Source organism: Arachis ipaensis, chromosome B1 (genome assembly GCF_059453495.1).
Source record: "Arachis ipaensis isolate K30076 ecotype BB chromosome B1, ASM5945349v1, whole genome shotgun sequence".
Taxonomy (NCBI): domain Eukaryota; kingdom Viridiplantae; phylum Streptophyta; class Magnoliopsida; order Fabales; family Fabaceae; genus Arachis; species Arachis ipaensis.
In genome coordinates, this window is record NC_142436.1 from 32,908,431 (window position 1) to 32,931,172 (window position 22,742).

Genomic DNA, 22,742 nt, shown 5'->3' on the forward strand with positions numbered 1-22,742 from the left:
AAAAAGGAGAAGTATTATTGGTAATCTGAAAAATCCAAAAAAAATTTATTCTTGAAGCAAGAAAAAGCAGCAAAAGAAAGAAAAGGAAAAAAGAAAGAAGCGAAAAAAAAGAGAAAAAAAGAAAGAAAAAGAAGCAAAAGAAAAAGAAAAAGCCAATAGCTCTTTAAACCAAAAGGCAAGAGAAAGGATCCAAGGCTTTGAGCATCAATGGTTAGGAGGACCTATAAAAAACAAAATATTGGCCTAAAACAGTTCAAATGAACTGCTTTCCTAACTATATGCTTGTGGTGTGAAGGTGTCAAGTAAAAAGCTTGAGACTGAGCAGTTAAAGTAGTGATCCAAAGCAAAGAGTGTTCTTAAGAACTCTGGACACCACTAGCTGGGGATTCTAGCAAAGCTGTAGTGTTTATGTATCCGGTGGTAATATTGGAAAACAAAGCGCTTAGGGTCACGGCCAAGACTCAAAAGAAGTTGTGTTCAAGAATAAAAAAAAAACTAAACTAGGAGAGTCAATAATATCATCTGGATTCTAAGTTCAGAAAGATGCCAATTATTCTGAGCTTCAAAGAAAAGTGAGATGCCAAAACTATTCAGAAGTGAATAGCCACTAGTCCCACTCATGTAATTGAAAGTGAGCTTCATTGAAAACTCTGAGATTTATTGTATCCTTCTCTTCTTTTTAATCCTACTTTGTTTTTGGTTGCTTGGGGACAAGCAACAGTTTAAGTTTGGTGTTCTGATGAGCAAATATATTTTATACGCTTTTTTGCATTATTTTCATATTATTTTAGTTATGTTTTGCTTAAGTTTTATTATATTTTTTAGGTTTTAGTGAAAAATTCACATTTTTGGATTCTACTTTGAGTTTTTGTGTTTTATGATGATTTCAGGTAAATTCTGGCTCAAATTGAGGAGCTTTGGAAAAGTCTGATTCAGAGACAGAGAAAAGACTACAGATGTTGTCAAATTCTGACCTCCATGCACTTGAAGGAGCATTTCTGGAGCTACAGAAGTCCAAATGATACGCTCTCAATAGCTTTGGAAAGCAAACATCCAACGCTTTCCAACAATATATAATATCATATATTTTGCTTTGGAAATAAAGGCCCAAAATTGGCATTCAACGCCAGCTACCAACCCCATTCCTGGCGTTGGACGCCCAAAAGGGAGCAGCTAGCGCCCAACGGCCAAAAAGGAGTCCAAAGCTGGCGTCCAACACCCCAGAGGGAGTACCAACTCGTGGCTTCACCCCAAGCTTAGCCTAAGTACTCAACCAAAGTGGGCCCAAGGATCGATTTCACACCTCTAGTCTATTCTATCATATTTTTGTACTTCTTAGTTATTAGATTAGTATATATAAAATAAGGATCACCCTTATTTAGGACCTTATGCCATTTTTTTAAATACATTACTACTTTCTGTACAGTATGAGTCACTAACCTCCTAGGTTAAGGTTAGGAGCTCTGCTGATTCATATGGATTAATAATATCACTATTCTCTTCTAATCTATGGTTGATTCCATTCTAAGATGTATCTTCATTCTTCATCCTAATGAATTGAGAGTGTAACTTGACCGTCATCCCTATTCTACGTGGGTTCGTGCGAGTCCTTAATGGGATAGTATTGAACCACAAGCTTGATTATACATCTCTTAAATGGCTAATCCACCACTTCGTTGGGGACTTGGAGACATCAGTTTAGCCGAGGTATGGGGCGATTAGGGACTTTGTGGTATAGGCTAGAATCAGGAAGCAGCATTCTCTGATCCGGAAGATCCGACCATGTTTGTGGTGCTTTGTGTAGGATCACTAAAAGAATGGACTGCAGGAGCTTCACCCCCGTTCAGATTGGATGACCACTGACCTGGCATTTTATATGAAGCAGAGGAGATTAATGACCACTGACCTGGCGTTAATCACTCACAGCCTGCCATGGAAATAATAAGAAGTTAAAGTAGACAGTGAGAAAAGTTGATCCAAAAGGAGGAAGCATCTCTGAAGCCTCAACCGTTCTCTCATCACTGATTTCACACCTATCTAGTAACACTTTAATTATTCTGTTTTTATGCGTCTTACAAGATAGCCATTGCTTGTTCAAACCAACAATCTCCGTAGGATCGATCCTCACTCACCTGAGGTATTACTTGGACGACCCAGTGCACTTGCCTATCTATCTGTGCGAATATTGCGGAGTCAATTTCGTGCACCATTCATCAACCTCGACCAGAGCAGCCTCAGAACAAGCTCCAGCAGTAACAAGGTTACTCATAGTTTCAGAATTCATATTCTCTGAAATAAAAGCAAATGTTAATTGTTAAACCAGGTATCAACCATTCTGATTTAGTCAACACAGCAAATCTGCCTCAAATTTAATCAACACTCAAAACCATTTTAAAACAAGCATCAACAATTCTGATTTAATCAAAACTCAACCATTATCAAACAAAATGAAAAACAGCAAACAATATATGAATCTGCATAAGATTTAATCAAAACTCAAAACCATTTTAAAATGAGTATAAACAATACTGATTTAATAAAAACTCAACCATTATTAAACAACATAAAACACAGCAAACAAACCTAAATCTCTTATCTAAACCCTAAGCCAGAAAACTAACATACCAGACGAGCAGTGATGAGCCGACGACCAAGACAGAGGAGGCGAGGAGCAGCGGGGATGAGAACAGATGAGTAGACCCAGAGAGCGAAAGGACAGACGAGCATTATCAGAGAGCGAAAGGACAGGACCCAGGAGCCCAAGACCGAGACCAGCGATGACGACTGTAAAACCCAGTTAATTAATGGCTAATTAACCCATAAATGAGAATTTATTCTAGAAAGTCAAAAATGTGATTTTATGGCTAAAGATGATAGAAGAGATTGAGACGAGAATTTCGGTACCAATTTTATAGAAATCGGACCAAGATTGGACCGAACGGGCCAAACCGGACCAACCGGACCCAAAGTGGGCCCTTGGCCCAACTAAACTAAACCAAAACCTTAGTTTTCAGCACTCTCTCTCCTCACTTCAGACACTCACACGCTGAAAATGGAGGCCATGGAGGGAAGAACACTTTCTCAAGTTCTCTCCCTTGGTTGATCTTCAAACCACCATAACTTTTGATCTAGAGCTCCGATCGCCGCACCGTTTGCGGCCATGTGTTCACCGCGGAAAGCTCTACAAAACCCATATAATCAATCTTGAGGTAAGCCACATTTTGCTCTTCGAATTTCCAGCCTTGTTTTCGAGTTTCATGAGCAAAAATGTTGAGATTTTGGGCTCTTTGATGTTATAGGACCCAACTCTCTTGAAGGAGAAGGTTAATCTTGTCTCCTTGGACCTTGGGTGTGGTAAGATTCTCAAACCTAGTATAATTTGTTGTTCTATGATGTTTGGGTATTGAGATGTTGTGTATGGGTATGATGATTGTGGCTTGGGTTATGTATATGTGAATATTGGGGCTTGATTGAGACCTTGAAAAGCTTGAAAAGGGATTTTTGGTGGTAAAAATCTGTTCTTGGAGGTGTTGAGACCTAGAGGACTTGTGGACAAGTGGTTTGGAAGTGCTCCGGTTGAGCTTGGAAAATCGGCTAAGGTATGGTCTCGGTTTCTCGTATCTAATATGTAATGTGGTAGGAAATACTTAGGCTAGAAGCCCTAAGATAGGCATTGAATTGATAATTTTGTTGAAGGGCTAAGATATATGATGTGATCATATATGTGATTATGAATATTGATGCCTTGATTGTGTGATATATGAGAAAATGCATGTTGTGATATATGCTTGATGAATGATTGAGGTTGAATTGGTGGGTGGTACCATGTTGATGGTGAGTATGATGATGATTATGTATAATGATGTTTGATTTGGAAATGGTATTATCGGAAATTGGGATGAGGAAGGATGTGTGATATGATATTGTGTTTGCCCTGTAGCCATTTGATTGAGAAGTGTTAAAATGGTTGGACGGTGGTTTTAGGAATTTTGGTAAAGTGTCAATGTGTGAGTTGAGGATGGCTTGATGTTGATTTTGGTATATTTTGATTGATTTTAAAAAAGGCGAAATTGGCATGTTTTGGTTGATTTTGAAAAGAGTTGAAAATGGTTTGTTTTGAAAATGGCACTTTGTGGTTTTGTATGAAAACATGGTTTTCGGGCATGTTTTAACGGGACATAACTTGGACTATGGATCCCCGTTTTGTACCAAACTTGTTTAGAAATAAAATTGGATCCGAGATGTCCACGCCGCTGGAAGCGGAAAATGATTTAAAATGAGAAAGTTATGTCCGTCGGAAGATTGGGGGTTGAATCTGTGAATTCTGTAGCTTTTAACTTAGAAAATTTTTAGTAGAATGACCCTCCGTGCGTAGGTGCACTTGGCGCGTACGCGCCGTTCTTCAAGGAAGCACCATCCACGCGTGCGCGTGGTGTGCGCGGGTGCGTCGATGCGTTGCACCAAATGCCCAGCTATTTTCTCGAGAGTTGTGCCAGAGTTGTGCCAGTTTTGTGCCTGGGGCGCAAGAGCACCCACGCGTACGCGTGGCTGATGCTTGCGTGTCGTTTGGCTATTTTTCAATCCGCGCGTATGACGCTTGCGCATCGATGAGTTTTGTGGCCATCCACGCGTGCGCGTGGTGTGCGCGTACGCGTGGTCCTGTTTTCATCCCAAAGTTGATTTTTGAGTTTTAAAGGCCAAATTTCATACTTCTATGCCTCCAAACTCACCACTTATGTCTTAAATCATTATGATATGCCTAGCAATGAGACAAGGAGCTAGTGAATGTGGTAACTTGCGAGTGAAGCAAGGGAAAATTGAGTGATCAATGAGGATCAAAGATGATTATGTGAGATGCGGAGGATGGCGGTGGAAGTGCTTATTTTGCCATGGGCCGAAGGGCCGTAATTGTTAATGAATTGGCTGGTTATAGATTATACTGCGAGCCGGATGGCTCGATCATTGCCGTGTTACGGCGGAGCCATGATTATGGCTAAGTATAAATACATATATGCTGTTGAATGAATTGTGAATGTTTGCACTTCCACTATCCGAGATGAGGGTTTCCCTAGTAGGAAGCAGTGGCTAGCCACCACGTGCTCCAGGTTGAGACTCGAAGCTCTTTTGACCCTATGTCGTCAGGGTGGCCGGGCACTGTGAAAGCCCCGGATGAGCTCACCCCCATAAATTTTCACCAGTGAGGGTGATGGATATGGATCATGATTATGATCACGATTTGTTAAGTATAACTCGAGTTGGGGAGACACGACAGAGGGACAGTCCAATGGTTAGCTACCAGGACTTGTCGGGTTGGCTCTATAACCGACAGATGATATCATCAGCCACTAGGGACAGGCATTCATCATATGCATACTATATGAATTGTTTGAGATTGCCTATTTGACTGCATATTACTTGCTAATTGTCTAAATGCCTTATCTGTTCCTATTTGTATATCTCTTGTTTGATTTAGCTGTGTTTGCTACATTACACTCCTACTGGTGGTTGGGAGGTCTGAAGGAATTGGAAAGGGAAGTATTAGTTAGATTGAAGGATCTTTAGTCAGTTGCCACTTATGGTTTAGCTTGTTTATAAGCTTTGATATTATCTGGAGGAAGTCCTAGGATTGCCTTCGGCTTTCCTCTATTACTACATGTTATATATGGGGAACTGTTACCATGCTGGGGACCTCTGGTTCTCACCCATGCGGATTTTGTGGTTTTCAGATGCAGGACGCGAGGCTTCTCGTTGAGGCATGCTGGAGACTTCTGGATTAGCGAAGATCCTTATTTTCGGGACTCTGTTTTGATTTTTGATTTCTCTTAGATACTTTTATCTCCATTGAATAATACAAACTGTGATGACTCCTTTTAGAGGGGATTATGGAGACTAGGTTCTCTGTTTTTATGTCCCTTTGGGTTTCCTTTGGGGTTTTCTTATTTTATTATATGTATATATTGCTATGCTCGGACCGGTTATCTTCGCATCCGGATTTGAGTTTTGATATTCCCATTTTTGACACTCTTTTGTATATATATAATCTCGCGTTAGATTTTCCCTGTTCGTTACGTTATCGATCGAAGTGTTGCGCTTTTGAGTTACGATTTTTGTTTACCCCTTTTTCTACAAAGGCTCCTAGTTATAATCAATCATTCATACTACTATACGTACTAAATTTTAATTCTAGAGGTCGTAATACATTGCCATCTTGGAATTATGACTTAAGCATAAGACTCTGTATGGTAGGGTGTTACATTATGGTATCAGAGCAGTTCGTTCCTATAGAGCCTAAGGGATGGACTAATTATGCTTCTATGCATTGTCTGTGTGTGTGTTAGGTGCTATTAGTATATCTACTTGATATAGTTGGCATAAACGTTCATGAGTATGCATTTGGGAGTTGAAGCACTAAACTTCCGATATTGAGACTGATCAACTTAATATCGATTGTTTGGTGTGTATAGGAACCAGATGGCGCCTCGTGGATGCGGTAAAGGCCGTGGGAGAGGTCATACGAATGCTCGTGTGCCAGAGATTAACCCTAATGACCCGGTGAACTTTATGACTGCATTGGAGAACATGGCTGCTGCTATGCAAGCCACTGCTGAGGCTCTTGGTCAACAGATGAACAACCATGGTAATGACGGAGGTGGAGTTCAGGGCCCGATGACACTGGAAAACTTTTTGAAGGTTAATCCACCTAAGTTCAAGGGAACTACTAGCCCGACTGAAGCTGATACATGGTTTCAGGCTATGGAGCGAGCACTACAAGCGCAGGTGGTGCCTGAAGGACAGCGTGTTGAGTTTGCTACCTATTTGCTCACTGGGGAAGCGTCGCATTGGTGGCAAGGAGTCCGACACCTCCTGTAGCAGGGTGATGATTATATCACCTAGGATGTCTTCCAAGAGGAGTTCTATAAGAAGTACTTTCCGACTTCTGCTAGGACGGCCAAGGAGCTTGAATTATTGCAGCTGAAGCAGGGTACTATGTCCGTATCTGAGTATACTAACAAGTTTGAGGAGCTATTCAGATTCTCTCGTATGTGTCAAGGGACTCCGGTGGAATATGAGGAATGGAAGTGCGTTAAGTATGAAGGAGGACTCCGGAGTGATATTTTCAGCTCAGTGGGACCAATGGAGATCAGAACTTTCTCCGAGTTGGTGAACAAGTGTAGAGTTGCTGAAGAGTGCGTGAAGAATGCGGCTGCTGAGAGAGGGAGTCACAAAGGGTCATTCCCACAGAACCGAGGGAAGAGCTTTGCACCTAGAGGTCCACCTTTCAAGAGGGGAGGTTCTTTTAGGAGGCCCAACAATAACAACTACCAAGGAAAAAGGTTTGGGAAGCAGCCTTAGAATGATCAAGCTTGTACAAGGTGTGGAAGTCACCATCCGGGAGCACCATGCAAGGCCGGATGGAGTTTGTGCTACAATTGTGGAAAGACGGGGCATAAAGCCACAAATTGTCCGGAGAAGCAGAAACAAGGTGCTGGGGAAGCACAGCAGACTGGTTGGGTATTCACCACTTCAGCTATAGGTGCTGAGGGATCTGAGGCACTTATCCGAGGTAACTGTGAAATAGCTGGTCAAACTTTAAATGCTTTATTTGATTCGGGAGCATCACATTCATTCATTGCATTTGAGAAAGCCCATGAGTTAGGATTGAAGATCGTAACCTTAGGTTATGACGTAAAAATGTATAATGCTACCCATGAGGCCATGGTAACTAGGCTAGGATGCCCGAAAGTTTTGTTTAGGTTCAAGCAGCGTGATTTTGTCCATAATTTAATCTGCTTACCGATGATCGGTCTTGACCTTATCTTGGGGTTGGACTGGTTATCTGAGAACCATGTCCTGCTTGATTGTTCTACAAAGTCGGTGTACTTTATGTCGGAAGATACAGGAGGACCGGTCATGGTGAATAATTATTACTTGAATTCGATGATGGTGAACTGTTCCGGAATCGAATGTCAGGGTATCCTGTTGTTAACCCGCGGGTGTTTCGGGTGATGATCAAAGGTTGGAAAAGATTCCGGTGGTGTGTGAGTTTCTGGAAGTGTTTCCTGATGACATTGATGAATTTTCACCTAACCGAGAGGTCGAGTTTGCTATTGAATTGGTGCCTGGGGCGGGATCAATCTCAAGTGCTCCTTATAGAATGTCACCGTTAGAGATGGCTGAGCTAAAGTCTCAGTTAGAGGATTTGTTGGGTAAGAACTTTATCCGACCTAGTGTTTCCCCGTGGGGTGCTCCAGTGTTACTGGTAAAGAAGAAAGATGGGAGTATACGGCTCTGTGTGGATTACAGGCAGCTGAACAAGGTCACGATAAAGAATAAGTACCCATTGCCGAGAATTGATGATCTCATGGATCAGTTACAAGGAGCTGGGGTTTTCTCCAAGATCGATTTGCGATCCGGTTATCACCAGATAAGGGTGAGAGGTGAGGATATCCTTAAAACCGCTTTCAGGACTCGTTATGGTCATTACAAGTACACTGTAATGTCTTTTGGGTTGACAAACGCTCCTGCAGTATTCATGGATTATATGAACAGAGTGTTCCGTCCGTTTCTGGATAAATTTGTTCTTGTCTTCATTGACGACATACTAATTTATTCCAAGACTGAAGAAGAGCATGCGGAACACTTGAGGATCGTGTTGCAGATCCTAAAGGAGAAGAAACTCTATGCGAAACTGTCTAAGTGTGAGTTTTGGAAGAGTGAGTTGAAGTTTTTGGGTCACGTGGTGAGTAAGAAGGGGATAGCTATAGATCCAGCTAAGGTGGAGGCTGTGATGGATTGGAAGCAACCAACCACAGTAACTGAGACAAGGAGTTTTCTGGGCTTAGCTGGCTATTATCGAAGGTTCATCAAAGGCTTTTCACAATTAGCCTTGCCATTGACAAAGTTAACCCGCAAAGACACTCTGTTTGTTTGGACTCCTGAGTGCGAGGAGAGCTTTCAAGCATTGAAGAAAAAGTTGACCACTGTACCTGTGTTAGTGTTACCTGAGCCGAACGAACCGTTTGAGGTGTACTGTGATGCCTCACTAAAGGGTCTAGGGTGCGTGCTAATGTAGCATCATAATGTGGTGGCGTATGCCTCATGACAGTTGAGACCTCATGAAGTTAGTTACCCTACGCACGATTTGGAACTCGCTGCGGTCGTGTGTGCCTTGAAGTTGTGGAGGCATTATCCCTATGGGGTTAAGTTCCAAGTCTTCTCCGATCACAAGAGCTTGAAATATCTCTTTGATCAGAAAGAGCTTAATATGAGGCAGAGAAAGTGGATGGAATTATTGAAGGACTACGATTTTGAGTTAAATTACCATCAGGGAAAGGCGAATGTAGTGGCGGATGCGTTAAGTCGGAAGTCGTTATATGCGGCTTGGATGATGCTTCAAGAGGAGAAGTTTCTCAAAGGATTCGAGAGTCTAAAAATTGGTGCTCGAGAAGTATCTGAAACTTTGTGTTTGAGCCGATTAGAAATCTCAAGTGACTTTAATCCGAACTCCTAAAGGCCCATGAGAATGATGAAGCGTTATGGAAGGTGTTACCGGCTATTGAGCAAGGGAAACAGTGGAGAGTGTCGGAAGAAAAAGATGGGTTATGGAGATTCAAGGGTAAGATCATTGTGCCAGATATTGGCACTTTGAGGCAAGATATTTTAAAGGAGACACACAAAAGCAGATTCTCCATTCACCCGGAAAGTACTAAGATGTACCATGATTTAAAGGTGATGTTTTGGTGGCCAGGTATGAAGAATGATGTGGCGGAATATGTTTCAAAGTGCTTAACTTGTCAAAAGGTAAAGATTGAACATCAAAGACCTTCCGGAATGTTGCAACCTTTAGAGGTTCCGCAATGGAAGTGGGAAAGTATTGCAATGGACTTTGTGTTAGGATTGCCAAGGACTAGGACTGGTTTTGATGCTATCTGGGTGATTGTGGACCGACTGACAAAATCAGCCCACTTTTTACCCATTCGGATGACTTACACCCTTGAGGAACTAGCACGGTTGTACATAAAGAAGATTGTGAGACTTTATGGTGTACCGGCTACTATAATCTTTGATAGAGATCCTCGCTTCACTTCGAGGTTTTGGGGTGCATTTTAGAAAGCTTTCGGAACCCGACTAAGCTTGAGTACGGCTTACCATCCTCAAACAGATGGCCAATCCGAGAGGACGATCCAAACACTAGAGGATATGTTGAGAGCTTGTGTTCTGGACCAGCCGGCGAGTTGGGATCGATATATGCCGTTAGTGGGGTTTGCATACAATAATAGTTACCATGCAAGCATCGGAATGGCTCCGTATGAGGCATTGAATGGGAGGAAATGTTAATCTCCGCTATGTTGGTATGAAGCTGGAGAGAAAGGCTTGTTGGGGCCGAAAATGATAGCTGAGACCACTGAACAAGTCAAGAAAATCCAAGATAGGATGCTTACGGCGCAGAGTCGCCAGAAGAGTTACGCCGATCAGAGACGGAAGCCCTTGGAATTTGAGGAAGGAGATCATGTTTTCCTTAAGGTTACTCCAACCACGGGATTAGGTAGGGCGATTAAAGCAAAGAAATTGAATCCTCGGTACATCGGTCCTTTTCAAATCCTGAAAAAGGTTGGACCGGTGGCATATCGGATGGCTCTACCACCTAATCTTTCGAACCTGCACGACGTGTTTCACGTGTCGCAGCTTCGGAAGTACACTCCTGATGCTAGCCATGTGTTAGAACCTGAATCGGTTCAGTTAAGAGAAGATTTGACACTTCCAGTGGCTCCAGTCAGAACTGATGATACTAGTATCAAACGGTTGCGTGGAAAAGAGGTTTCATTAGTCAAAGTGGCTTGGAGTCGAGGCGGTGTTGAGGAACACACTTGGGAACTTGAGTCGGAGATGCGATCGGATTATCCGCACTTATTCTCAGGTAATTGAATTTGAATTTTGTGGGCAAAATTCCCAATTAGGTGGGTAGAATGTAAAACCCGGTTAATTAATGGCTAATTAACCCATAAATGAGAATTTATTCTAGAAAGCCAAAAATGTGATTTTATGGCTAAAGATGATAGAGGAGATTAAGATGAGAATTTCGGTACCAATTTTATAGAAATCGGACCAAGGTTGGACCGAACGGGCCAACCAGACCCAAAGTGGGCCCTTGACCCAACTAAACTAAAACCCTAGTTTTCAGCACTCTCTCTCCTCACTTGAGACACTCACACGATGAAAATGGAGGCCATGGAGGGAAGAACACTCTCTCAAGTTCTCTCCCTTGGTTGATCTTCAAACCACCATAACTTTTGATCTAGAGCTCCGATCGCTACACCGTTTATGGCCACGTGTTCACCGCGGTGAGCTCTACAAAACCCATATAATCAATCTTAAGGTAAGCTACGTTTTGCTCTTCGAATTTCCAGCCTTGTTTTCGAGTTTTATGAGCAAAAATGTTGAGATTTTGGGCTCTTTGATGTTATAGGACCCAACTCTCTTGAAGGAGAAGGTTAATCTTGTCTCCTTGGACCTTGGGTGTGATAAGATTCTCAACTCTAGTGTAATTTGTTGTTCTATGATGTTTGGGTATTGAGATGTTGTGTATGGGTATGATGATTGTGGCTTAGGTTGTGTATATGTGAATATTGGGGCTTGATTGAGACCTTGGAAAGCTTGAAAAGGGATTTTTGGTGGTAAAAATTTGTTCTTGGAGGTGTTGAGACCTAGAAGACTTGTGGACAAGTGGTTTGGAAGTGCTCCGGTTGAGCTTGGAAAATCGGCTAAGATATGGTCTCGGTTTCTTGTATCTAATATGTAATGTGGTAGGAAATACTTAGCCTAGAGGCCCTAAGATAGGGATTGAATTGATGATGTTGTTGAATAGTTGAGATATATGATGTGATCATATATGTGATTATGAATATTGATGCCTTGATTGTGTGATATATGAGAAAATGCATGTTGTGATATATGCTTGATGAATGATTGAGGTTGAATTGGTGGGTGGTACCATGTTGATGGTGAGTATGATGATGATTATGTATAATGGTGTTTGATTTGGAAATTGGGATGAGGAAGGATGTGTGATATGATATTGTGTTTGTCCTGTAGCCATTTGATTGAGAAGTGTTAAAATGGTTGGATGGTGGTTTTGGAAATTTTGGTAAAGTGTCAATGTGTGAGTTGAGGATGGCTTGATGTTGATTTTGGTACATCTTGATTGATTTCGAAAAAGGCGAAATTGGCATGTTTTGGTTGATTTTGAAAAGAGTTGAAAATGGTTTGTTTTGAAAATGGCACTTTGTGGTTTTGTATGAAAACATGGTTTTTGGGCATGTTTTGATGGGACATAACTTGGACTACGGATCCCCGTTTTGTACCAAACTTGTTTAGAAATGAAATTGGGTTCGAGATGTCCACGCCACTGGAAGAACGGGCGGAAAACGATTTAAAATGAGAAAGTTATGTCCGTCGGAAGATTGGGGGTTGAATCTGTGAATTCTGTAGCTTTTAACTTAGAAAATTTTTAGTAGAATGACCCTCCGTGAGTAGGCGCACTTGGCGCGTACGCGCTGTTCTTCAAGGAAGCACCATCCACGCGTGCGCGTCGTGTGCGTGGGCGCGTCGATGCGCTGCACCAAATGCCCAGCTATTTTTCCGAGAGTTGTGCCAGAGTTGTGCTAGTTTTGTGCCTAGAGCGCAAGAGCACCCACGAGTACGCGTGGCTGACGCTTGCGCGTCATTTGGCTATTTTTCAATCCGCGCGTCCGCACATATGACGCTTGCGCGTCGATGAGTTTTGTTGCCATCCACGCGTGCTCGTGGAGTGCGCGTACGCGTGGTCCTGTTTTCATCCCAAATTTGATTTTTGAGTTTTAAAGGCCAAATTTCATACTTCTAAGCCTCCAAGCTCACAACTTATGTCTTAAATCATTATGATATGCCTAGCAATGAGACAAGGAGCTAGTGAATGTGGTAACTTGCGAGTGAAGCAAGCGAAAAATGAGTGATCAATGAGGATCAAAGATGATTATGTGAGATGCGGAGGATGGCAGTGAAAGTGCTTATTATGCCATGGGCCGAAGGGCCGTAATTGTTAATGAATTGGCTGGTTATAGATTATACTGCGAGCCGGATGGCTGGATCATTGCCGTGTTACGGCGGAGCCATGATTATGGCTAAGTATAAATGCATATATGCTATTGAATGAATTGTGAATGTTTGCACTTCCACTATCCGAGATGAGGGTTTCCCTGGTAGGAAGCAGTGGCTAGCCACCACGTGCACCAGGTTGAGACTCGAAGCTCTTTTGACCCTATGTCGTCAGGGTGGCCGGGCACTGTGAAAGCCTCGGATGAGCTCACCCCCATAAATTTTCACCAGTGATGGTGATGGATATGGATCATGATTATGATCACGATTTGTTGAGTATAACTTGAGTTGGGGAGACACGACAGAGGGACAGTCCAATGGTTAGCTACGAAGACTTGTCGGGTTGGCTCTATAACCGACAGATGATATCATCAGCCACTAGGGACAGGCATTCATCATATGCATACTATATGAATTGTTTGAGATTGCCTATTTGACTGCATATTACTTGCTAATTGTCTAAATGCCTTATCTGTTCCTATTTGTATATCTCTTGTTTGATTTAGCTGTGTTTGCTACATTACACTCCTACTGGTGGTTGGGAGGTCTGAAGGAATTGGAAAGGGAAGTATTAGTTAGACTGAAGGATCTTTAGTCAGTTGCCACTTATGGTTTAGCTTATTTATAAGCTTTGATATTATCTGGAGGAAGTCCTAGGATTGCCTTCGGCTTTCCTCTATTACTACATGTTATATATGGGGAACTGTTACCATGCTGGGGACCTCTGGTTCTCACCCATGTGGATTTTGTGGTTTTCAGATGCAGGACGCGAGGCTTCTCGTTGAGGCATGCTGGAGACTTCTGGATTAGCGAAGATCCTTGTTTTCGGGACTCTGTTTTGATTTTTGATTTCTCTTAGATACTTTTATCTCCATTGAATAATACAAACTGTGATGACTCCTCTTAGAGGGGATTATGGAGACTAGGTTCTCTATTTTTGTGTCCCTTTGGGGTTTCCTTATTTTATTATATGTATATATTGCTATTCTTGGACCGGTTATCTTCGCATCCGGATTTGAGTTTTGATATTCCCATTATTGACACTCTTTTGTATATATATAATCTCGCGTTAGCTTATCCCTGTTCGTTACGTTATCGATCGAAGTGTTGCGCTTTTGAGTTACGATTTTTGTTTACCCCTTTTTCTATAAAAGCTCCTAGTTATAAACAATCATTCATACTACTATACATACTAAATTTTAATTTTAGAGGTCGTAATACCTTGCCATCTCGGAGTTATGACTTAAGCATAAGACTCTGTATGGTAGGGTGTTACAACGACGGCTAGATAGAGCAGCACGGTGGCTAGAACCCAGGAGGACCAAAAAGCGACGGTGACGAGGAGCGTCACGACTGCTGGGTGGGACTTTGCTGTCTGTGCGAGACTGCGAGTGTGAGGATGGAAGTGCGAGTGTGAGGAGTGAAGACGTAATTGGGAGCGGTCAGCGGCGGAAGACTGGAGAAGCAGAAGCTCTGTGTTGTTTGAGAGTGGGAGGGAGTGAGAGTGACAGTTGCTGAGTGGTGAGGACTGAGGAGGCTGCAATTAGGATTTTGGGCGGCTAGGGTTTCATTGGGTGCGGGTCGGGTTGTATGGATGTTGGGTTCAAGGCTTTTGGCCAAAAATATTCTCAGTCTTTTATCAAAAAAAAATTTGCTCAGCCCGCCGGGGAAGCCCACCTCGCCCCACCAAAACCCCCTAAAGCCCACGGTTTAAGTGGTGCAGGTTAGGTGGGCTTTTGTTATTCGGCGGTCCCAATTTTTCAACTTGGCTCACCTTTTTTGATGGGTTAGGTGGGCTGACCTGGCAGGTTTAGGCCCGTTTGCCACCCCCTAGTTAGAACCACAGAGAGATCAGGAGTTTGTTAGACTTTCCAGGCTAGTTCGGGCACTAGACTAGGAGCTTCTTCTATGGGCCAGGTCCTGGAATGTCAAGTGTGTGTGTGTATATATATAGTTATGAGTAAAGGGTGTATGAGAGGATGTAGTACTAACTTCTTTTAGATAACATTCCTGTTTTGTATATAATATGTATGATATTTATTATGAGTTTAGTTATCTTGTGTTTTATATATTCTTCTATTTTTTATGTTCATGTATGTTGTTTTCGGTTTTCCATATCCTTTTGTGTGTGTGTATGTGTATTTCCAACAAAATTGATCATATCTAACAAGGTTACAAGCTTAATATTAAATAGTAGTTATATTCAAAAAGTTGGTAACCCTCGATTTTCAGTGTAGTAATGCCTAACTACCATTGAACTATGACTTAAGCATAATTCTCTATGTGGTAGGGTGTTACACAAAACATACTCATAATCACAAAGAGAACATATAATGTGTTGGCAAGAGTTCCATCCACATTTTAATTTGTTTGGAACTTCATTCCTGACCACGTTAGCCATAACTTGCCAAAAAAGGCAGACCATGCTAGAACTTTAAGACCGCAATATTCAAAAAGCTTGCCTAACCCACGGGCTTAGGATGAGAGGCTGGGGGCAAGCTTGCCATTGTTTTTTAAAGGAAAAATTACTAAATCCATTAAATATAAAAAAATATATAATTTCAAAAACATAAAACATATAATCAAACAAACTAAAATATTTGTAAAATATATATGTTTTTTTAAGTGTTTAATAGATTCAATAAATTTTTTTTAAAAAAAGAAAGCTAATAATAGTGCGTTAAATCCATTGCTAGGAAGGACATGACAGGATTTTGGTGGGGCGGCTGGCCAACTAGCCATCTCAAGCCATAACATCTTCCAAAGTAAAAGGAAAAAAATTAGGAAGGAAAATTAATAAATACAAAAATTACATATGAGTTAGATAAGCTTTTGTGAAGTAAATAAAATTTTTATTTTAGAATTGCAATATAAAATTTATAATTCTTGTTGTATGCATTAATTAATTTGTTGGAAATTGTTATGGTCATCTGGTTTGGTGAATGACAAACATATATGATGCATAACAAACATAATTTATATATAATAAAATTATTTGATGAATGATAAAATTATATTTCAAGTATTAAAAATGTTAGTTGGAAGAATTTTCAATCTTCTCAAAAGAAAACTGGATTCTAATGAAAAGAATAACATTACAAATTCGAGGCTTTTACTCGTTATAGAATTCAAAATTCAAGCAGTGAAAGCAACAACATCAAATTCCAAGATTTAGTAACATTGATTTCAAAGGTTCTTCTTATTATAGTGGTTTGTCAAGCACATAATGAACTTTGGTATATAGTGAATAATGTTTGATATCTTGGTCAAGAGCACTAGACGTAAGTAAAATAGTTATACCAATGTAGGATAAAATCAAAGTTTGCAATCACTTCTCCTTAAACTCTTTAAATTTATATTTTAAAGATAGGTATAGAAAACACAATTCCTTATAAGTTCTCGAAGTATTCTTGCGAACCTTTAGAAAATATTTAAAAATCTATTTGCACATTTAATTTATCTCTATTCATGTTCGAAGTACTACTGTAAATATTAGTACGTGGTTTAAATGGTTGAAGTTTACTTATAACCCATGAAAAGGTTATGGTTGGTGAAAATTTATCATTAATTTTATTACTCAATTCACATTCTCTTGAGAATTATTGTGCTTAACTGCTTATTAACTAACAAAAATTAAAATTACAAAATTAAAATTGCAAAACATGGCTTTATTAAAAAGGATAAAAATTATAACAAATACCAATAAGTAAATTCGTATCCAAGTTCTCATCATGTAGAAGAGTTAATATTGGATAAAGTATCCCATCCACAATCAGGACATTCATCTACAACTATTCTATTGTACAACATCAACTTGTATCAATGATTAGTAGTTTTAATCGTCAAAGCATTAAAAAACGAAGTCACCAACTATATGAAATTCTTCATAGTATAAACTTCGCAATCATTTAAAATATCTTTGTAAGTATGAATCAACATTCTTGAAATAATTGCATGTATTAGGCTCCCTATAAAGTAAAAAAGAGTATATAACGTATATATCTCATTCAATGATTATAACAAAATCATGAAATATTTTTTGGTTAAGAACAACGGAATAAAGTTACATGCATAATATTTTCTTGCACAAAACTAAATGAAGACACCATTATCTTGTCCTCAAATAGGAACTTTCGATAACCATACGATCATAACTTTCAAGTTCCAACTAAGTTTTCTTCGACATGAATGTAAAGAGAACATGCCTAATAAAACTAAAAGATATATTATCATAAATTTATGGAAGATGTATGAAAGAAGGAGATTACTTGTTAACAACACACACACGTGCACACTGATGAGCGGATATTTTATACGCTTTTTGGGGTTAATTTCATATAGCTTTTAGTATGTTTTAGTTGGTTTTTAGTTTATTTTCATTAGTTTTTAGGAAAAATTCATATTTTTGGACTTTACTATGAGTTGTGTGTTTTTCTGTAATTTCAGGTATTTTTTTGGCTGAAATTGAGGGAGCTGAGCAAAAATCTGATTCAGGCTGAAAAAGGACTGCTGATGTTGTTGGATTCTGACCTCCCTGCACTCAAAGTAGATTTTCTGGAGCTACAGAACTCAAAATGGCGTGGTTACAATTGCGTTGGAAAGTAGATATCCAGGGCTTTCCAGCAATATATAATAGTCCATACTTTGCTCAAGGATAGACGATGTAAACCGGCGTTCAACGCCAGTTCTCTGCCCAATTCTGGCGTCCAGCGCCAGAAAAGGATTAAAAGTTGGAGTTCAACGCCAGAAATGGATCCAAACCTGGCGTTGAACGCCTAAAATGGCCTTATGCACGTGAATTGCTTAAATCTCAGCCCCAGCACACACCAAGTGGGCCCCAGAAGTGGATCTCTATACCATCTGCTATAGTTTACTCAATTCCTATAAACCTAGGCTACTAGTTTAGTATTTAAACAACTTTTAGAGACTTATTTTGTATCTCATGACATTTTAGATCTGAATTTTGTACTCTTTGACGGCATGAGTCTCTAAACTCCATTATTGGGGGTGAGGAGCTCTGCTGTGTCTCGATGAATTAATGCAAGTATTTCTGTTTTCCATTCAAACACGCTTGTTCCTATCTAAGATGTTCATTCGCGCTTAACTATGATGAAGGTGATGATCCGTGACATTCATCACCTTCCTCAACCCATGAACGTGTGCCTGACAACCACCTCCGTTCTATATCAGATTGAATGAGTATCTCTTAGATCCCTTAATTAGAATCTTCGTGGTATAAGCTAGAACTGATGGCGGCATTCATGAGAATCCGGAAAGTCTAAACCTTGTATGTAGTATTCCGAGTAGGATTCAATGATCAAATGACTGTGACGAGCTTCAAACTCGCGAGTGCTGGACATTAGTGACAGACGCAAAAGGATAAAGAATCCTATTCCAGTATGATCGAGAACCGACAGATGATTAGTCGTGCTGTGACAGAGCATGTGAGCATATTCTTCACTGAGAGGATAGGATGTAGCCATTGACGACGGTGATCCCCTACATACAGCTTGCCATAGGAGGATGTGCGTGCATGAATCAGAAGACAGAGGAAAGCAGAGATTCAGAAGACAAAGCATCTCCAAAACTCCAACATATTCCCCATTACTGCATAACAAGTAACCTTTAATCCATGCTCTCTTGTTTATTCGCAATTCAACTGATCAATATAATTGACTTCCTAACTAAGATTTACAAAGTAACCATAGATTGCTTCAAACCAACAATCTCCGTGGGATTCGACCCTTACTCACGTAAGGTATTACTTGGACGACCCAGTGCACTTGCTGGTTAGTGGTACTAGTTGTGAAAAGTGTGATTCATAATTAGTGCACCACACACGCACACGCGCGCGCGCGCGCGCACACACGCACATATAAAATGAGAAGATGATCAAATATTTAACAAATATAAAAATGTAAACATACTTTCTAGGTGACAAACATTCATTGTAAGGCTAGAATTACATCACATATCATTGATCTTTGTGCTTTAGACAGAACTAATTAAATTCATGTTTAAAATACACGTATTGTTTATTGGTAGAATTCATTTATTAATCCAAATAAAACTACTCACCTGATGAGAAACTTTATAATTCTTTTTTCAATCCTACCCAAAACGAAAATTCCGCTTCAAATTATTGTTTACTTGTCAATGTTCTCCAAATTCTAAGTCGAGTCAATAAATTATCTCTAGCCATGCAAGACACCAAATTGGATCTACCATTAATCTGATATACCCATGTGACATACATATTTCTGGATTTATTCACATGATTTATAATTTTTTTTTATATAGCCAAACACATTGCTAAGAATAAATGGTCAAAATCTTCTAATAGTTAGACACCCAAGTGTACCAGTTTCTTTACCTTCAAATTTTAATTTATTTTTGAAAAAACATAATGTAACTTGTTTTGGATTTATTTTTCAACCAATGATGGCATAAATTTTTTGTTGAAATCCAACGAGTATGAAAAAGTTATAAGTCTTCAAATTTTGGGTAAAAAACAAAGAAATATTTGAAGGTATACATATAGAAAAAGCAAATTAGAAAACAAGAAAAGAATTTGCAAACAACCTTTCAAAAATAGGATGGTGTTGTTTCTATCTATGGCCATTTTAAAATATTGAAGTTGAACAATTATATCATCATTGAGACAAAGCTCTAGAGTATGAACAAAAGAAAAATTGTATGATGCCTCTCTTAAACCTGCTTAACCTTCTTATGAATGTTGGTTATTCTTAAACAACAAGTACACTAGAGATACCCTAAGACGTCCTCGATAATATGAAAGCCAAAAGTCTAACCCAGTTCTTCACATCTAAACTTTAAAACCAACTGCATGTTGCACATACCATAAATGATTAAAGAACTTTCGAAGGAATCCATTATTGGAAAATACATCTTCAAGAACAAAAATAATATCCAGCCTTCAAAAATGATACAACAAAGTTTTGGTGACCAAAAACTATAGAAGGGGTAAAAAAGAAGCCCCGGAGCAGGTAGTCCACAGAAATACGTGATCATATTATAAGCTCAAAAGTTTTGAATCAACTTCTAGATATATTTGGTGTTGCCAGTTTTTGTGTTATCATTTAGTCGTTGTATAGTGAAGAGGATTTGGAAAAGGAAACAGTCGCACAATGACAGTGAGATGAAGTGTTTGCTTATTACCTCAATTACACAATTGCAAAATCACATAGAAAAGTCATAACTTATAACCTATTTTAACATAGGCATTGTAAAAGCTCAATTTTTAATATAACATTCCTTGTTTACTTTCGAAAAAGGTCTTAACTGTTAAAAAACAAAATGAATCAAGACTTTTACTTTGTTAATCGATCACAAATTTCTACCTAGTAATCACGGTCAAGAATAATTAACTCCACACACAAAACTCATTTTCAATGTACCATAAAAAAATATAAAGACAACTATATGAAAAATTCAAATTTGTGGGGAACACATAACAGCAACAAGGAAATAAGAAAAATCAATTTTGATAAATAAACCAAGTTTATTTAATTATTCCAACGATTAACTTTTCTATTAACAACAAAATCTTTAGCATTACATCTACAATCTCAACATAATTTTATTTTAAAAGTAAAAATCTATTTTTAATCACAACCAAATAAAATCCTAATTGAATGATGAACAAATTAGGGATCAAAGAAAAATCTAACCAAAGAGAGAGTAGTAGTAAAACCGAATTCAAGAACTGGTGAATTTTGTAACAGCTTTTGTGCCTTCAGAGACGGCATGCTTGGCAAGCTCACCGGGGAGGACAAGCCGTACAGCGGTCTGGATCTCCCTAGAAGTGATTGTTGGTTTCTTGTTATACCTAGCCAATCTAGAAGCTTCTTGAGCGAGCTTCTCAAAGATGTCATTGATAAAACTGTTCATGATCCCCATGGCTTTGCTCGAGATCCCAATGTCAGGGTGAACCTGCTTCAGAACCTTAAATATGTAGATCTTGTAGGTTTCAACGCTTTTCTTCACCCTCTTCTTCTTCTTGTCGCTCCCTCCTTCTTTTGTTATCTTCTTTTCTACCTTCGGTTTCTTCTCTACCGCTATGGTCGCAGATGGTGATTTTTCTGACGCAGGTTTCTTTTCTGCAGGCTTCTTTTCTGCCTTTGTTGGAGGAGCCATTAAAATTTGGAAAAGAGAAAATTGAAATCGGGATTCGGTTTGACGTTCTGCAAAAAGACGTGAATGAAAAAATGAAGTGTGTGGTGATGGAAAAAGAGAGAAGGTGGATCTACATATATAATTTTGGGGGTTAGTTCGGATTAGAAATGAACAGTGACGTAGAGCATTTGATTTCATTGATTGTTGATTTGGTTTATTTATGGTTGAGATTATGCGTTATAATTTTCAACACCTAGTGCTTCCTGTACCGGGTTTATAGAGTTTCTTTCTTCTTTTTTTCTTTTCCACTAAACTTGAACTTTGAATTTTCATCTTTGTCATTTTTTTTCATTGGATCACCGTCTGTGCGATTCACGAGACTATTTTACATTATATTTATAACAAATATTTGAAAAGTAATTTTTGTCGGTAATACATTGTTGTTAATTAGAATAAATAATTAAATATAATTAGTTATAACACTTAAAAAATGATTAAATATAATTAGTTATATAAATAGAAAGTATAAATGTTTAAATATAATTCTTAACAAATTATTTAGACTTATAATTATAATAAATATTTACTAAATATGTTTTTTTAAATTATCTTACAACATGCTACTGACTTCTCATTTATTCTTGGAGGATATTATTTGAAAATATTTTTTTTTATAATCAATATTTGTATTAATATCTATAATAATAACCTCAACTTTATTTCAATTCCAATGCAATATTTAAAATAAATTTTAAAAATATTACATTTAATTTGAAACACAATATGAGATAAAAGTTATAACATTCACAAATAGTTCTATACAATTAATTTAAACCTTTCATGTTATGAAAATCTAACATTTGATGTCATATATGCTTATATTAATTTAAACCTTCCCATCAATCACTTTGGTTTCGAATAAGTACTTTGTTCACAACATTTTTGCACCAATTACTTTGGCTTCAAGGACGTGTTCTTGAGTTTGCAAAATAACTAACTTTGTACCATTACACAATCCATTTAAATGATCTAAGCATAATTAAAGATCCAATATTCAAAGAAATCTCATGATCAGGAATCGTAAAACCTTTTGATAGTATTCAAAATACAAGTTTTGCCTTATCTCATTTTGATGTTCAGGCCCACAAACTAAATTAGAACTCAAGTGTATTAATAGATTAAAAGAAATCATGTGTTGATTTATTTCATTAACTAGATTCAAAATTAGAGCTAGAATATCCTTTCATTTTCTTGTAACTAATAGTCATGCCCGATTTAATTCAAGTACTAAGAAAAATATTTTCGATAATAACACTAATATAATAATTATAATCCTTTATTAGTAAGTTCATCTAGAATTATAATAAAGTCATCATCATCATTACCTATACTAGTAGTTCTATCCGATCTCCAATACTAAGTATATTTTTAGCAAGATGATTAATCTTGATATTTTCTAAATTAGAGTTAGT

At 38.7% G+C, this 22,742-nt stretch overlaps 1 protein-coding gene across 1 annotated transcript; it reads right to left on the reverse strand.

Annotated features, from left to right (window-relative positions):
• Nucleotides 1–20,636: 20,636 nt before the first annotated feature.
• Nucleotides 20,637–21,522, reverse strand: LOC107617545 (histone H2B.8-like). The gene has a single exon (XM_016319323.3). It carries the CDS (start codon nucleotides 21,466–21,468, stop codon nucleotides 20,854–20,856), a length of 615 nt encoding a protein of 204 aa, XP_016174809.1. The 5' UTR covers nucleotides 21,469–21,522; the 3' UTR covers nucleotides 20,637–20,853.
• Nucleotides 21,523–22,742: the final 1,220 nt, after the last annotated feature.

Coding starts and splice junctions, on each gene's coding strand:
- LOC107617545 (XM_016319323.3), bottom strand. CDS start 21,468: ATGAAATCAAATGCTCTACGTCACTGTTCATTTCTAATCCGAACTAAC.